Below are 16878 nucleotides of genomic sequence, written 5' to 3' on the forward strand. Positions count from 1 at the left end.
TTCTTTAGAAAGCTTAATTTTTAAAAACAGCTTTATGGAGATAAAATTCACATACTGTATAATTCACCCATTTGGAGCATACCAATTTGATGGTTTTGGGTATTTGACATTATTTATATTTAAAAATTGTGGAGATATATATGTATATATACCGGGGGTGCCAAAAAAACTTATACAAGTGGACATTTTGGTCAACGTTGCTCAAGCAGTAGTTCACCGTCATCAGAAGTGTCTGGACGCTGATGCTAACCACTTTGAGCACCTCTTGTCATTGCAGAAGTCAAATGTGACGTGTATTCATCTTTTGCTATCGATAGAAATTAATAGTTTTTTACCTTTCTTAAAATGTGTATACATTTTTTGGCTATGTATATGTATATATCTATATCTCAATCATAAAATTTGCCCTTGTAACCATTTGTAAGTGTACAATTCAGTGGGATTAGGTACAACCACAATGTTGTGTAAGCATCCCCATTATCTATTTCCAGAACTTTTTCATCATCCCAAACAGAAACTGTGTACCCATTAAACAATATCCCCCTTTCCCAGCCCTTGGGAACCTCTATTCTACTCAGAAACTTAGTTTTTATTACTTTAAAAACCAAGCAGCAGCCTTGGGGCCCCAAAAGAAGAGTTGAAGGGAAAGGGTGGCCCTTAGGGGTCCCGGGCTAATAGGATGTGGTTGTTCCTGGAGACAAGTTCCTTGACAGGGGCTGACGTGACCAAGTTTACCAAGCTGCACTGCTTCCCCCTGCTGGAGACAGCACTCTTCTTCCTGATGTCCTGGAGCACGTTCCTCTTGGCGGAAGCCTGTGGGTTTACAGGTGGGTTATCTCTACCCTTGGGTCACTCTTCCCCTCACTGTAGTGGGGGCTGTAGGAGCTTGAGGGGAGGGACGGATTCTTAAATAGCAGCTGCATGGAGTTGATTAACTGCTCACCAAGTGTCCATGTGGAGGACTGCTGAGCAAGGCTGCTGTTCTGCCCCATGAATGATTTAGTTTCCCAAAGATACATATTTTTAAAGGATAAAGTTTACTGTTCAAACTCAGTTATGTCTTTGAGTACTCATTCTAACTATAAGTAGATGTTTAGCTGCAAAGGTTTCTGAATATATTAACATTTTATTTGTGTCCTCCCCTAGAGTGATACCTTAGTTTGCAAACAGTAGCATTAATAAGCAAAAATGTGTCCTTTTAAAGGTAATTTTGTATCTACTCAGACGAGTGGGGACAGTTATTCTTTGTTTTGTCTCTGGTCTGTTTATTATTGTTTTTCAATACCATGTTTTTATGGTGCCAGTTTCATATATTATTAGTATGAATGATCATGTGGTTTTATTTCCTCACATTCTCTCATTACAAAAACAAAAAAATCCTTAATTTTCCCATTAGAAAATGCAAATATAATTACTGTGCATAATTCAGGTAGTAAGGAAGCCCTTTTATCATCTTTTCAAAATATTGCAACCTGTGTTTACATGCAGCATTATAAAATTCCCCACTTCCTTAAAACTTGACAATTATCTGTAAATATAGGCAAAGTTCTAGATGTGGCAATTGTCTTGTACAACAGAATGGTTACCACTAACCAGAAATCTAGATCATTTGGGCTTGGATAAATGAAGTAGTACTCTGGATCCATTTTATCTGAAGCCCTAGACCATGCAAAACTATAATAGCATTGGTTTGAAATTAAACTCATTCGTTCTAAGAACAGAGAGGAACATGACAAAAGTGTATGACAGTGTATGGTAATTCAGTAGGAGTTTAGAGGAGGGGAGAGAATGCCCTTAAAACTGGAAGTGAAGGAGGAAGTTGAGGACCTTGGCTTTGAAGGAAGGCAGGGTTGGGAGAAGGAAAAGTTGGTTGATAAGAGTTATATATACACAACGGAATACTATTCTGCCATAAGAAAAGAGGAAATAGTGCCATTTGCAACAACGTGGATGGATCTTGAGATTATTATGCTGAGCGAAATAAGTCAGACAGAAAAGTTCAAGAACCATATGATTTCATTGATATGTGGTATATAAAAACTGAAAACACAAAAATAACAAGAGCAACAAATAAACAAAAACTCATAGACACAGACAATAGTTTAGTGGTTACCAGAGGGTAAGGGGGCGGGGGGTGGGAGATGAGGGTAAGGGTATCAAATATATGGTGATGGAAGGAGAACTGACTCCGGGTGGTGAACACAACAATGGGATTTATAGATGATGTAATATAGAATTGTACACCTGAAATCTATGTAATTTTACTAACCATCGTCACCCCAATAAACTTTAATTAAAAAAAAAAAGAAAGAAAGAGTTATAGGGGAAAAGGGAGCTTTCACTAATAGGAAATTCTCAAATATTCAGGAACTTGGATATGCTGGGCTTGCCTACCTTAATATTTTGTTTCAGCAGGGCTTTTTCCTGCTGCTTTTTATTCCATTGATTTTAAAAAAAACAAAAATCTCTTGTGCCAGGTGTTGTAGCTGTCCTTTTCTGTGGAATCACACAAGCTCATTACACCTACAACAACCTGTCAGTGGAATCAAGAAGTCGAACGAAGCAGGTGAGCAAGAGACCTTGTTCCTCACAAGTTACTTGTGAATATAAGGGAGGGGGACCCTGTAGGGTTATGACTTCCTTTTCCCTTCTGTGCAGCTCTTCGAGGTGTTACACTTCCTGGCAGAGAACTTCATCTTCTCCTACATGGGCCTGGCGCTGTTTACCTTCCAGAAGCATGTTTTCCAGCCCTGTTTTCATCATTGGAGCTTTTGTATCCTTTTTTGGTTCCACCATTTTCTACACAGTGAGGCAACCAGTGTTGAGGAAGCTATAATAATAATTCTGTTTGGGGTGGGGGACTGTGAGACAAGCGTGAATTCATGGTGTTTTTGTGATGAGAAAAAGAAGGCGTAAGTGTTCATGAAGCTAAATGTATTTGGTTTAAAGGACTGGCATTGATTCTGAGGGTGTCCTTTTTGCATTTTCTGTGTAAGGTGGCCTTTCTCTTATACTGGTGCTTGGCAAGTGGTAGTTCATTTTGTAAAGTGCCCTCTTAGCAGATCTAAAAGTCAGCAACCATGTCAGTCCCCAGAATTATTTTTATTTCATTGCCACATGACTTCCAATCCAGGAGGTTCTCATTTGGAAGACCTGAAGGTTCTGTTACTCTTGCTCTCAACTGCACACCAGTATGGGCAGCCCTTCCTGACCACCCAGAGAAGCCTGCAGGCAGTAAGCATGCTTTCACCTGAGCTTAACAGATCATGCTGAAAAAGATGATCTGTTAAGCCCTTCCTCCGCCGCCAAAAAAAAGAAAAAAAAAGGAAAAAGGAGAGGAAGAAAAGATAAAATGGAAAAATACTTGGTCCTTGATTTAGTCCCATTGGGAGTGCAGTTTTTGGAAGAGACAGTTTAGGGTGTTGGCCTCTCTCAAGTGAGGAGGGATGTGAATGCCTAGCAGTGGATTGAAAGCTGAGGGTTTTACACACTTGGCCTCAGATCCTGTTGTTTTTGTTAAAATGAACTTTTCTGGACTTTGGAACTATAGCAATCTAGCTCAGCCTGGATTTCAGAATACTGAGCAGGAGTCCACTATTTGCTGGCCATTCACTTTTGCCTTTTCTGAGACCTCATGGCTATCCTTAGGTCTTGGGATGCTGGCAAAAAAAAAAAAAAAAGGAGTGTTTTTCTCTTCTGGGTTTTTCCTTTCTTGTGCAGGAATAACTGATACTCACTAAGCAGCTAGAGATGGTGGCGTGATGCCATGGCGGAATCCTTCCATTTATGTTATCTGCTTCAATGGGGGCTCATTTCTTGGATTGACACACTTAACAGACTAATAACTAAAAGTCTGGAGGAATCAGTGTTTTTATTCTTGATTAAGAAAGATCTTGCATGTCATTTGATTTGTATTCCTAGCACGTCATCCTGTGAGAGATAATGAGAGTTCAGCCCTTGTTTACAGATGAGGGCCCTGGAGGAGGGCCAGCCGGGTCCCTGTGAATACTGAAGGCCACTTACCCCTGAGGACTTCCCACAGCATGGCGTCTAGGTTAGAATGGGCTTTATACCACTACCTGTTTCCTTCTGTTAAAACAAAACAAAAGAGAAAGATAAAAAGAAGAAAATTGCAGTCAGTGCTTTACCCTGGAGAAGGCAGAAGATAGTTCTGTCCTTGCTTCTGTCTGAAACAGCTGCCGTTCCTGCAGCTGGTGCTTTGCCGAAACGGAAGCTCTCTGTTCCCCTGGCTCCCACAGTACTTTCCTTCTGTGACAAGTGCAGTGTGGGGCTCTCTGTTGGGCTCTGTTCTAAATACAGCAAGTGACGAATGACCGGTTTCCCTGAATTCTTTGGTTTCCACAGTGGAGTTCCTCTTCCACACTCTTCCTTTTCCATTGCTTGTATCTCTGAATTACATTTTAGCCACTTAGAGAAATCTTCCCAGGTCGATTCTTGTAAGAAATATTAGTCTTAGTGTTATGAATATTTTAAGTTTCCCCACATCTTATTTGTAGAATCTTCCTGGTCATTCTTGCTCCTGAAGTTTACTTCCCACCTTCCCACCGAAGCTTATGAGTTTACCCAGCAAACTTTTCTCTGTATAGTTTGACTCAGGCTAGTAATTTTTACTTCTTGTGATTTTTTCCCCCCAGTAGAGCCCAATACACTGTTTGCTTCTCTCAGCTCTGCACCACTGCCATGGTACGTTAGCTTATTTCTGGACTCATTTTTAGAACAGGCTAGAAATGATCTTTGTGAGCCAGGAGGCTGGGAAGTTGGCCAGTTGAATCCCACTTGTTGCTGAGACTTGTTTAGAGGGAAACTAGACAGTCTGGCTTCTTTGTGCCTCTCCTGATCATAGCAAAGTATCACGGCATTCCTGAAGTTCTCCGCTCATCCAGAGGTTGTGTGACAGTGCCATTCTGGAAACCCATTGGGTCCTTAACCTCCACGTGCTCAGGTTGCCATCTTCCTGGGCAGAGCTGCACATATCTATCCACTCTCCTTCTTCCTCAACTTGGGCAGAAGGCATAAGATTGGCTGGAATTTTCAACACATGATGATGTTTTCAGGTAAAAAAAGTATAAATGTCAAGAAATGAGTTTATTCAGCAGACAGTGTAAGTATGATTGAAATATTGATATGGTTCATAAAAAGAGAAAATTCAAGTTTCTGTTTTTTGTAGCCTCTGCAGTGCTGAGTAGACAGATGTTGTACATGTAAAACTGATTTAATATTGATTTTGCAAACCATATTACCAGATGTCAACGTTCTCCCCTAAAATATTTACATCTTTATTTCATCTCTGCCACTCAAGGGACCTGGAGCTATATAAGTATTTAAAGTACTTAAATTGTTTTTCTAGGAGATATTCATAACTCTCAATCTTTCAAAGGGCTCCAGACCTGAAATTAGAATGAAAATAGGTCTTTCATGAGAAAGAACACGGGCCACATCACTCAACAACCCCCAGCTGCAATATCCTCACTTGTAAAATAATGAAATTGAGCTGATTAGTTGAGGTCCCTCCCACCTCTAACTTCCTATGGAGCAAAAGAAGTAAATACACTCTCATAAGATGAACCCAAACCGGAAAATAACAGCTGTGATAGTTCTGCTGATTTACACTTGACTTACACTGTCTCCCAGATGCCCACTCTCCACTATAAGCTGGGAAGTGTGCAGAGGTCACTGAGGGCGGTACCATGCAAAAGTCCGCCTGCCTGCCACTTGAAAACAGTTAAAAATTGAGAGACAAGGTTGGTGGAAAGAAAAGCAGGTTTCTTCAGAATGCTGGCATCTGGGAGGATGGCAGACTCCTGTCCGAAGGGCCCATCTCCCTGTTCCGAGACAGGCAGAAGGTTTTACAGGTACATAAGAACAAGGAAAGGGGGAGTTGGTCAGGCAGGTCTTGAGGGCGGACTTGGCTTCCTGGGGTCTGGTCTGTTTAAGATATGTTATCTCCTCGGACTCAGGACTCAGACACGGCCATCCCATTGTCGCCTGGGGCTTTATGACTCACCAGTAAAAACTGCAAGGGGCTTGCAAAACTGCTTCCCATGTCCGGTCGCCTGAGGACTAAGATATTGTGCTTTCCAGATTAGGATTCTGCTGATCAAATAGATTTAACGAGGTATATGTTGACTTAGGAAAGGGAACAAAACAGTTTTTAAGTCAATCAGTGAGGGGAGAAACAAAAAGAAAACAGCTGAATATCAGGGTGGATCTCACTGCAAACTACTGTGTTTCCCCGAAAATAAGACCTAGCCAGACAATTAGCTCTAATGCGTCTTTTGGAGCAAAATTGTAATATAAGACCTGCTCCAAAGACGCATTGGAGCTGATTGTCTGGCTAGGTCTTATTTTCGGGGAAACAGGGTAGCTAAATCTAACTACAAGTGGCTAGATATTGAGCTATGCAGTGAGTCAGACTGCAAACTAGCTGAGTCTAACTGCGTTATTGATTTACCGAATTTCACCCTTACAGGGGGACAAAGGACAATATGTGAGAGAGCAGTCTGCATGAGTAGATGGTACAGTGACAGGTGGTGAGTGTCAGATTTGATCAGTGAGACAGACCCAAGTTAGAGCATCTCTGCAGAACAGAGGGAGGAAATGGTGATGCAAAGGCTACTGTGACCCTTAAATTAGTTACCTCTGTCCTGTGTGGGGATGGGGAGAGGCTGTACAAGAAGCAAAGTGAGTAGCCACCCTTTACTGTCACACAGCAGTTCTTGGGGACCTCAGAGAGTCATACTGAAATCACACCAACAGGTGCTTCTCAGCAAAGCAGTCGCTGTCTAGTACTCACTTCATCTGCCCTTAAATGTACAGCCTGCCATATGATTTTCTTTCACCCTGACAAACGTTTATTGAACATCCGCTTTCTGTAAGCCACATTCTAGGTGTGGAGGATACAGAAACCAGCCTCCTTCAAGGAGCTCACAGTGTACTGGGGGGAGACAGGGCTACAAAGCTCTAACTTTCTCCAAAGAGAGGGAGGTGAATTGCACAAAAGAAGTATGGAATAAATGCCAGAGGAGAGGAAGGCCCAGGGCCATCTTCACAAAGGGGGTAACCTTCAAACGGGGCTTGGAAGAAATGGATTTCAAGAGGCAGCAGGTTGGAAAGGCAGGAAAGCAATGGCCCGCATGGCTTTTTCAGGGAGAGGTAGCAGTCTGGTTGAATGTGAGACACACAGGGTAATGCAAAAAGAGGGTGGCGTTGGAAAGGAAAATTGCATGTAAACTGGTGCGAATCTTTCAGTTGCATTGGAATCTCGTGTTGGGCTGGTTAAAGCAGATGGCTGGGCCCCACCACCAGTGTGATTCTTAGGGTACTGGGAGGCTTGGAGAATTGGCATTTCTAATGCGTTCTCTGCTGTTGCTGCTGCTGCTGCTGCTGCTGGTGGTGGTCTGAGGACCACACTTTGAGAACCACTGTTGGAGTGTAGACCATGGAGAAGTCAAAGTTGTGCTAAAGAGTTTGGGTTTTCCTCAGGAGTAGATGGAAAACACTGGAGATTTCTGAGGAGGACAGTGACAAGATCCTCCTCACATATTAGGAAAGTGATGGCAGAAAAGAGAACGAGGAACTGTGGAGATCAAAATACGTTCATTGTCTTCTGTACTGAAAGACTGAGAAGTACACAGTGCTTCCTATAAAATTATTTTCTGCTGGGGGGAATCTAGCTATCGAAAGGAATTCATTCTTCAAGGCCGTGAACTATCTGAGGTTTCACTTTCATATTGCTTGCAATGTTTACCTAATAAAATAAGGAAGAATGTAGCACACATTGTCTCTTTCTGAACCCCAAGTTTTCTTCTTTGAGACAACATCTCTTTAGAGGCTTAAATATTGATTGGTTGATTGATTAATGACATAGCTGGCATTGGGCGATCAGATATGTATAAGTATTTCACTAGGGCAGATTAATAGAAAGCATTAACTTTGCTCTGTTTTTTAATGTACCTTTTGTTGACTCACTGTTTAGTGAATTGTAGGGAAATTCTCAAATTAATTATGGAATTATTGGGAAAGGTGGGGAAATGTAGAAACAGATATTATGGGTATAACTTTCATTCTCATAATATGCACACAATCTTGCCCATGGTGAATAAGAATTCATACTAGGTATTTATTAAAGACCATGGATTCAGTCTTTACTGTAGAATAAATCATGGGCATGGTATGGGGAAGGAACAAAAGAGCTTAGAAAGATAAACATTAAATGTTGGTGCTTAATTTTAACACCCGTTAATGTAAATCAGGGTCAGCAAACTGGCACCTGGGCCAAATCTGGCCACTGCCTATGTTCATATACCCTAGGAGCTCAGAATGGCTTTGACAGATGAATGTCTTACAATCTGACGATTGGGGCACTAACTTTAAAATCCAATTGAGCAAAACATCCCTCCCCAAAGAATTCCATTCTTTTCATTAGTAGACTTGTATCACAACAAATTGTCCTCAATAAAATTATATTCTTGGTTTTTGTCAATCAAATTTGTGGAAATTTGTTTTTTTCTCTTTTATATAAGTACCTACATAATATCCTTGATGTTTCTTCGTGGTCCACAGTGTGTAAAATATTTTATATCTCACTTTTTACAGAAGAAATTGCCACCCCCTGATGTAGATCAGGTTATATTGTTCCTTCTCTGTGTGGCTTTGCTAAGGAAATGCTGAACTGTTTTGTGGTTCATGTACATAAACCACAAATATGTATTTGACATATTCATACCTCACCTGTTTCTTAACTACGGGATACAGTGCATGGGTGTTGCTTGAATCACACACGTGGAGAGCTTAAATTATTATTTCTTATTATATATCTTATTATTTCATATTACTAGCAGGAGAATTATTTCACCAATAAAAGGGTTTACTATTTTTAAATGTGCTGTACAAAGTGCAGTGTTATCATTACATCTGGACATTTTGCAAAAGAAACTTCAAATGGGAGAAAATTACATTCCTTTAACGTTCTTCTTTCTGAATAAAACTTGACTCTGGAGCATAAGTGGATACGGTGTCTGTGCCCTGAGAGGTAGCAGTGGATCTGAAGACATATTGTCATTTGTCCTTGTAAACAGGAGTTCTTCCTCTTTGGTCCCTGCAGGCCTCAGGGGAGCGATGGCATTTGCACTGGCCATCCGAGACACGGCGTCCTACGCTCGCCAGATGATGTTCACAACCACTCTCCTCATCGTCTTCTTCACTGTCTGGATCGTTGGTGGAGGCACGACACCCATGTTGTCATGGCTTAATATAAGGTTGGTATGAAACCAAGGCCAGTTTTGTGCCTGTGTCACTGTGCCCATGCAGGGTGTGCTATAGTTGAGCACATGGAAGGAAACAGGTTTGTTCTGTTTGGGGGCAGGGATTAAAGCTAAAATACAATAAAAATTGAGAGTATTGAATTTTCCGGGAGAAAAAAAAATCTTGTCATTAAAATTTTGTTGGTACAAAAACCCAAGGAATTAGAAACACCTGGACCTTGCTAGCGCAGTGACATTAGGGCAAGAATTCAAAAAGTCTTAAAGCTGCAGGAGAGAGAATAGACATAGCTGTTGGCAACGTCTGGTATTTCACAATCAAGGTTTGTTTTTCACAATTAGAGTTTTGTTTTAGGAGGATACTGCTGTGTCTCTTCTTGCTTGAGTGCACAAAAGAGGTGACATTTCCTGCATAACCCTCATTTGTTGCAGCCTCATGGACGTCTCCTGCCTTTGGTTTTACAGCTGTGTCAGGACAAAGGGGCACTGACCTGAGTTTGATTTTTAAAGTGCATTTAAATACTGCACTTGTGAGCTCCAGCACCTTATGGTAAAGGGGACACTGGGATGGGTCAAGAGACCCATAGCCCAACTCTGGCTCTTATTTAAGGCAAGCCCCTCACGTCTTTGGGTCTGAGTTTCTCTCAACAGTAAATGAAAGCGCGCTTTCAGATTTTCTCCAGGTCCCTTCAGGTCTAAGTGTGTCCTCTGCATCATTGCAGGTGCTCTGGCTACCTGCCTCCGTTTTGGGTCTGCAGAGGGTGACAGTGATCAGAATAAGACCCATGGGTAATGCAGAGGTGTGAAGAAGATTCTCTGAAAAGCCACAAGGTGGCAATGTTTTCCGTTCTCTGCTGGCTTTTCGTTTGCATTTCCTTCTCTAGAATGTAGAGTGCATGGGACTGACAGCTGCCAAGCATACCTAGCTTAGAAAATGAACAAGAACTCACAGTCATCCTTGGAGTCAGGGAGAAAACTGGAATTTGAGAGAAGAGTCTCTCCCATTGGGGACTTTTGTATTGATGGCAGGCAGGGATTCCTGGGCTTGGCCACTGCCAGCTGTACCATTTCTGGGCTGGCATGTCTCCGACTCAAAGCTGCACAACCTGTGTAGGGCTTATCAGTGACAGAGATATAACAGCTAACACTTGTGCTGCAGATGATGTTCAAGATGCCATGTGTATAGTAAGATAATTCTCATAACATTCTTATAAGGGACCTACCACTATTATCTTCAGTTAGAGTTGGGGAAACTGAGGCACAGAGCAATAACTCGCCCAGGGTCACAAAGCTTTAAATGGATAAGCTGGGATTTGAATCCAGGCGGTTTTGCCACAGAGTCCACACTCTTAACCACTGTGCTGTACTGCCTGTAAGAAGGCTTCAGGTATTAGGGACTATTTTTATGTCATAAAATTTGGGATGATTAAAATTTCAATTTCCTGGCCTGAATCTCAAGAGTGTATTGAGGAAAATAATTCATTTGTGGAAATATAAACCTGAAGAAGAAAATTTATAGCTTTTTGGCTTGAAACTTGAGACATAAGATGGTACCATCTTTGTTCTGTGCAGTAGAATAAAGGATAAGAAAGGAGGTTTACCCTGCACACAGTTGAGAATCTTTGCTTTCGGTGACCTCTGAAATTACTTCCTGCTCCTATTTGTCTGGTCACACAGTAGGTACCTTGGATGCTCAGAGCCTGATTGAATTGTTTGTTTTTCATTCTATTTTATAAGTCATTTCCTGCTTTCCCCACCCCTCGCAACATACACAGGACCAAACAGTTTTCCACTGAGAGTAGAGAGTTAACTTGTGACATTTTTCACTTCTTATAATCCTTTTCAAAAAGTGGGCCATTAAAATAGTCCTACCCAGAGCTGAGAGCATGGGCAGCTTTCCCTGAGACCCACAAGCTGTATATGTATGAATATAATGTAATAATTGGATTTTTGTGAAAATATTAATGTAATATATGAATAGCACTTAGGACATAGCAGCTAGCACATAACGAGGGACAGGAAATGACTACGTGCATGACTGTGTGTATAAGAGATTCAGTTTTCTCCACATCCTTGCCAGCATTTGGTGTTGTCACATTTTTTCCATTTCAGCTGTTCTAATAGGTGTGGGGGATACCTCATTATGGTCTTAATTTGCATCTCTCTTATGGTTAATAATGTCGAACATCTCTTCATGTGCATATTTGCCATTCATAACATGTTTTTGGTGAATATCCGTTCAAGTCTTTTGTCCATTTTCTAATTGGATTGTTTTACTGTTTTGAGAGTATTCTAGATACTAGTGTTTAGTCAGATATGTGGTTTGCAATTATTTTCTCCTTGTCTGTTGTTTGTCTTTTCATCCTTTTAAAAGTGTCCCTCATAGAGCAGAAGTTTTAATTTTGATGAAGTTCAGTTTATCATTTTTTTCTTTTATGGTTTGTACTTTTGCTGTCATGTCTGAGGACTCTTCATCAAGCCCTAGGTCTCCAATATTTCCTTTTGTGTTATCTTCTAAAAGTGCTTTAGTTTTATGCTTTACATTTAAGTCTGTGATACATTTTGACTTAATTTTATATAAGATGTGAGGTTTAGGTTGAGGTTTTATTTGTCTATGGCTATCCAGTTGTTCCAGAACAATATTTTTTATTAGTTTTGGTGTACAAAGCAACGTAATAGTTTGATATTTACACCCCTCACAAAGTGATAACCCCCTCCCCCAAGTTACTACCCCTCTGACATTTTATATAGCTGTTACAACACCATCTACTATCTTCCCTATGCTGTGCTCCACATCCTGTGACTATATATGTGTGTGTGTGTGTGTGTGTGTGTATATATGTGTGTGTATATATATATATATATATATTTATTTATTTATTTAATTATAGTTGACATATAATACTATTCTACTTCAGCTTCAGGTGTACAGCGCATTGGTCAAGCATCTACACAATGTATGAAGTCATCCCCCTGATAAGTCCAGTGCCCACCTGGCACCTTACATAATCTTTACAACATTGTTGATTATATTCCCGATACTGGATTTCATATCCCCATGCCTATGCCCCTCGATAGACGATTGGTTAAAGAAACTGTGGTACATTTATACAATGGAGTATTACTCAGCCATAAAAAAGACGAAATCTTACCATTTGCAATAACATGGATAGACCGAGAGAATATTATGCTAAGTGAAATAAGTCTGACAGAAAGACAAATACCATGTGATCTCACTTATATATGGAATCTAAAGAAAAGAATAAATGAGCAAGCAAATCAGAAATAGACTCAGAGATACAGGGAAAAAAAACTGTTGGTTGCTAGATGGGGAGAGGATGGGGAAAAGGTGAAGGAATTAGAAAGTCCAGCACAATTTGTTAAAAAGACTATCCTTACTCCATTGAATCATTCCTTTGCCAAAAATCAGTTGGCTGTATGCCTGTTTCTATTCTGCTCCATTGACTTATGTGTCTATCCTTTCACCAACACTATACTGTCCTGATAACGATAGTTATATAATAAGCCTTAGCATCAGGTAGAGCAAATCCTTCTACTTTAGTTTTCTTTTTCAAAACTGTCATAGCTATTCTAGTTTCTTTCCATATACTTTTAGAATAAGCTTGTCTATATCTTTAAAAAACATCTTGCTGGGATTTTCCGGGGAATTGTGTTAAACCTGTATGTCAATTTGGGGAGAATTGACATCATTACTGTTGAGTTTTCCTATCTATGAGTATGGCATGTTTCCTATTTATTTAGATCTTTTTTTGATTTCTTTCATCAGTATTTTATAGTTCTCAATATACAATGCCTGTACATGCTTTGCTAGATTGACATCTAAGTATTCCTTCTTTTTGAGCAATTGTAAATGTTATTCTGTTTTTACTTTCAGTTTTCATGTGTTCATTGCTAAAATACAGAAATACAATTGGTTTTTGTATGTTGAACTTATATCCTGCAACCTTGTCAAACTTATTAGTTCTAGAAGGGTTTGTTTTTGTTATTGTTGGTAGATGCTTTGATATTTTCTATGTGGACCATCATGTCATTTGCAAGTAGAGGCAGTTTTATTTCTTTCTTCCAACCAGTGTGCCTTTTATTTCCTTTTCTTGACTTACTATTCTGGCTAGGACTTTCAGTACTATGTTAAAAAAGAGTGACGTGAGTGAACGTCCTTGCCTAGCTTCCGATCTTAAGGGGAAAGCATTCTGTCTTAGGCCAATAATTATGATATCATCTGTAGGGTTTTTGTAACTGTTCGTCACCAAGTTGAGGAAGTTTTTATGTATTGCTAGTTTTCTGAGAGGTTTGTGGGTTTTTTTTGTGTTTTTTTTTTAAATTTATCATGAACAGGTGTTGAATTTTATCAAATGAGTTTTCTGTATCAATTGATATGGTCATGTAACTTTTCTTTTTTAGCCTATTAATAATATGGGTTATATTGATTAATTTTCAAATATCAAACCAGCCTTGCTCTTCTCAAGCAAGCCCCACTTGGTTGTGGTGTATAACTTTTATACGTATTGCTGAATTCTATTAGCTAATACTTTATTAAGGATTTTGTGTCTATGTTCATGAGGGATATTGATCACGAGGGAAGTTTTCTTTTGTCATATACTGCCTTTGTCTGTTTTTGGTATCAGGGTAATCTGGCCTCACAAAATGAATTGGGACAAATTCCCTACTCTTTTGTTTTTTGGAAGAGATTGTGTAGAAGTGGAGTTAATTCTTCTTGAAAGTTTTATGGAATTCTCCAGTAAAACCATCTGGTCCTGGAGACTTCTTTTCCAGAGGTTTTTTAAATTATGAAGCCAAATCTTTAATAGTTGTAAGTCTATTAAGATGATCTATTTCATATTGGGCCTGTTATGGTAGTTTGTGAGATTGGTCTGCTTCATCTAAGTTGTCACATTTATGTTGCTCATAGCATTAACTTATTATCCTTTTGATGTCTATGAGACCCCTAGTGATACCCCTGATATCACTGATATTGGTAATTTGGTAATTGGTAATTCCTGATATTGGTAATTTGCATCTTCTCTTTTTTCTTTCAGTCTTGCTAGAGCTTTGTCAATTTTATTGATCTTTTCAAAGAACTAGCTTTTTATTTCATTGATTTTCTGTATTGTTTTTGTTTTCAATTTCATCGATTTCTGTTTCTACCTTAATTATTTCTTTCTTTCTGTCCAACTTTACCCAGACAACATAATGAAGCAAAGTGTGCCATTGGTGAAAAATACACGGTGTCAGTTCACTGCATTTTTCCAGATGTGTATAAATAGTGATTATGTAAGTGTAGAAACTGACATTTACAGAGATTACAACAAAAGAAATTCCCTCAGAAATAAGGTCGTGAAACAGGTTTCTCTGACTTGTGGCTTTTCGTGTTATTTAATGACCACAAATCACTTATGTAAACCAGGTTCTTATTCTAAAAGCCAGAAACCCCCTGAATTAAGTGTGGTGTTTTGATCTCTGTGACCTCAGTAAGATCAATACCTACTTGTTTCTTACTTCTCTAGGATGCTGACAGAGGCTCTGCTCAGAAGTCAGAATCCCAGGATGGGTCTCAGAGTTCCACCATAAATAATTAGAAGTTAGCTGTGATTTTTAACCATGGCTAATTTCTAGTCTGTGTATAAAATAAAAATGAATTTAACCACAAACCCAAAGCCAGGTCACTGCTTTCCAGAAATCCAACTTATCTTTTTAAATTGGTATTTTGTGATTGATATTTTAAAACATAATGGCAAAATGCTCAAATTGTTTTCTGTTACTGCACAAACCACACAATATTTTTCTTAGTCTCTTGGGCAAGCGTTATTCACAAAGGATAAAATTTTGGCAACTTAAAAAAAATGATCACAGTATTATTTCAGCATATGAGCCTTGTATGTGTCCTGAGTGTATTTTGGCGGCACAGTGGCTGTTCTCTTGGAGCTCCCAGCTTCAGGTGACACACACATGAAGTGGTGGTGAAGGGGGTGGGGAGCAGTGGGATGGCACACACCCAGGCAGCCAAATGAACAAGTAACCTTCCTACCCCAGAGTGCAGTAATATAATCACTGAAGGACAAATTAGGACACTCTGCTGGGTATAATCCTGGTAGACTGAGAATTTACAATGAAGCTCTTTGTAAGGTAACTTAAGGAATAAAGGCAGGGAGAAGCCCTGAGCTCTTTATGTAATAGCATTTGTAACTGGATATATTTAAAGACTTTCAAGGCGCCCCCTTGTAATCAGAGGCAGTATCCTGGAAGGTGAAAAACTGGGGCTTTGGGATCGAACAGCTTCAGTTGTAATCTTGGGTCCAACATTTTCTACCTTTGTGACCTTGGGCAACTCATTTAACCTCTCTAACTCTCAGTTTCCTCACCAGTTACATAGGAACGACAATAGTGCGAGGATAAGATGTGATAATTAATAAATGTGATAAAGAGTTTTCTCATTAAATGAACCATCTAGCACATGGTAAGCATTTAGTATATTTAAACTATTATATTATCATTACTAATCATAGCATTACTACTGCTATGATTACTATTATTATCACTAGTGAATCTTACATTAATGGAATCCAGCTTGCTTTTATGGAATTTATCACAATTTTTCAAGACTGTAGTAACATATAGTATGGGTAAGCCACAGGCTAAATGTGTGGCTAATTAAAAATATCACTGTAAGAAGCATCACGTTCTCACCTGCATATTTCAGGGGATGTTTGTAGCATGAGAATTTGGGCATTGTCTAGCACAGTGTTTCTCAACCTTTTTTTTTTTTTTCATTTTTGCCCTCTTAAGGAGCCTTTAAAAATGTTTTTCCCAATTACCTCTCTCACTGAAATTTTAATACCACAGATCTACTATATATCTGTTTATGTGCTATAAATCTTTTCAACAAACTAGCTTTTTGGAGGCTTTAGAGGGCTACAAATTATTGTAATATCTGAAAAATGTTTTGTCCTACAGAAACCAATTTTCACACCCATGGGGGCAGTATCACCCCCCATTGAGGATACATGATTTAGTGAAGTGGATGTCAACTGAGGACAATTTTGCCACCCCAAGGGGACATTTGGAATGCCTGGAGACATTTTTGGTTGCCTCAAATGGGGGTGGGTGGGTGCTACTGGTATCATCATGTGTGTCGCAGCCAGGGCCCAAAACATCAGGAATGCTGAAGTTGTGAAACCCTGCTCTTAGTATGACGGTGAGGTTCAAATGCACTCTGAATAACCCAGCAATTATTAAAGAAGGTAAAACAGACCATGTCAACTCTAAGACCACAAGGTAAAAAGAATAGCAGAAGTTGGGTTTCCGAATTTCATGTCGAACCCATGGACAACATGATTTACTTGTATAGAAAAAATGCCCATCTTTGTCTTCTTAAGTTTTGTTGCTGTTTTCAATAACAGTGCTTTTTGCTATTTCTGTCAAATATGTGTAAAAATACGTGTAAACACTTCAAATATGTGTTTGATAACAACTTTGTTTTCTTTTTTGTGTGGATATGTCCTGCTTTATGAAACAGATGAATTCCTGAAAAAAATTGTATAAATTCATTTTCTATGAGCTGCATTTATGCCTCTGATTT

The 16878-nt window shown here is 39.4% G+C and overlaps 1 protein-coding gene across 1 annotated transcript in view; it reads left to right on the plus strand.

Annotated features, from left to right (window-relative positions):
- SLC9A7 (solute carrier family 9 member A7) overlaps nt 1-16878 on the plus strand; it is a 165794-nt gene that overhangs the window by 106504 nt on the left and 42412 nt on the right. The window contains 6 exon segments of the mRNA XM_033105983.1: nt 722-827; nt 2478-2566; nt 2659-2745; nt 2747-2773; nt 4964-5075; nt 9125-9278. Of these exon segments, the coding sequence (XP_032961874.1) occupies nt 722-827; nt 2478-2566; nt 2659-2745; nt 2747-2773; nt 4964-5075; nt 9125-9278 (575 nt within the window).

This window comes from Rhinolophus ferrumequinum, chromosome X (genome assembly GCF_004115265.2).
Source record: "Rhinolophus ferrumequinum isolate MPI-CBG mRhiFer1 chromosome X, mRhiFer1_v1.p, whole genome shotgun sequence".
In the NCBI taxonomy this organism is placed as follows: Eukaryota; Metazoa; Chordata; class Mammalia; order Chiroptera; family Rhinolophidae; genus Rhinolophus; species Rhinolophus ferrumequinum.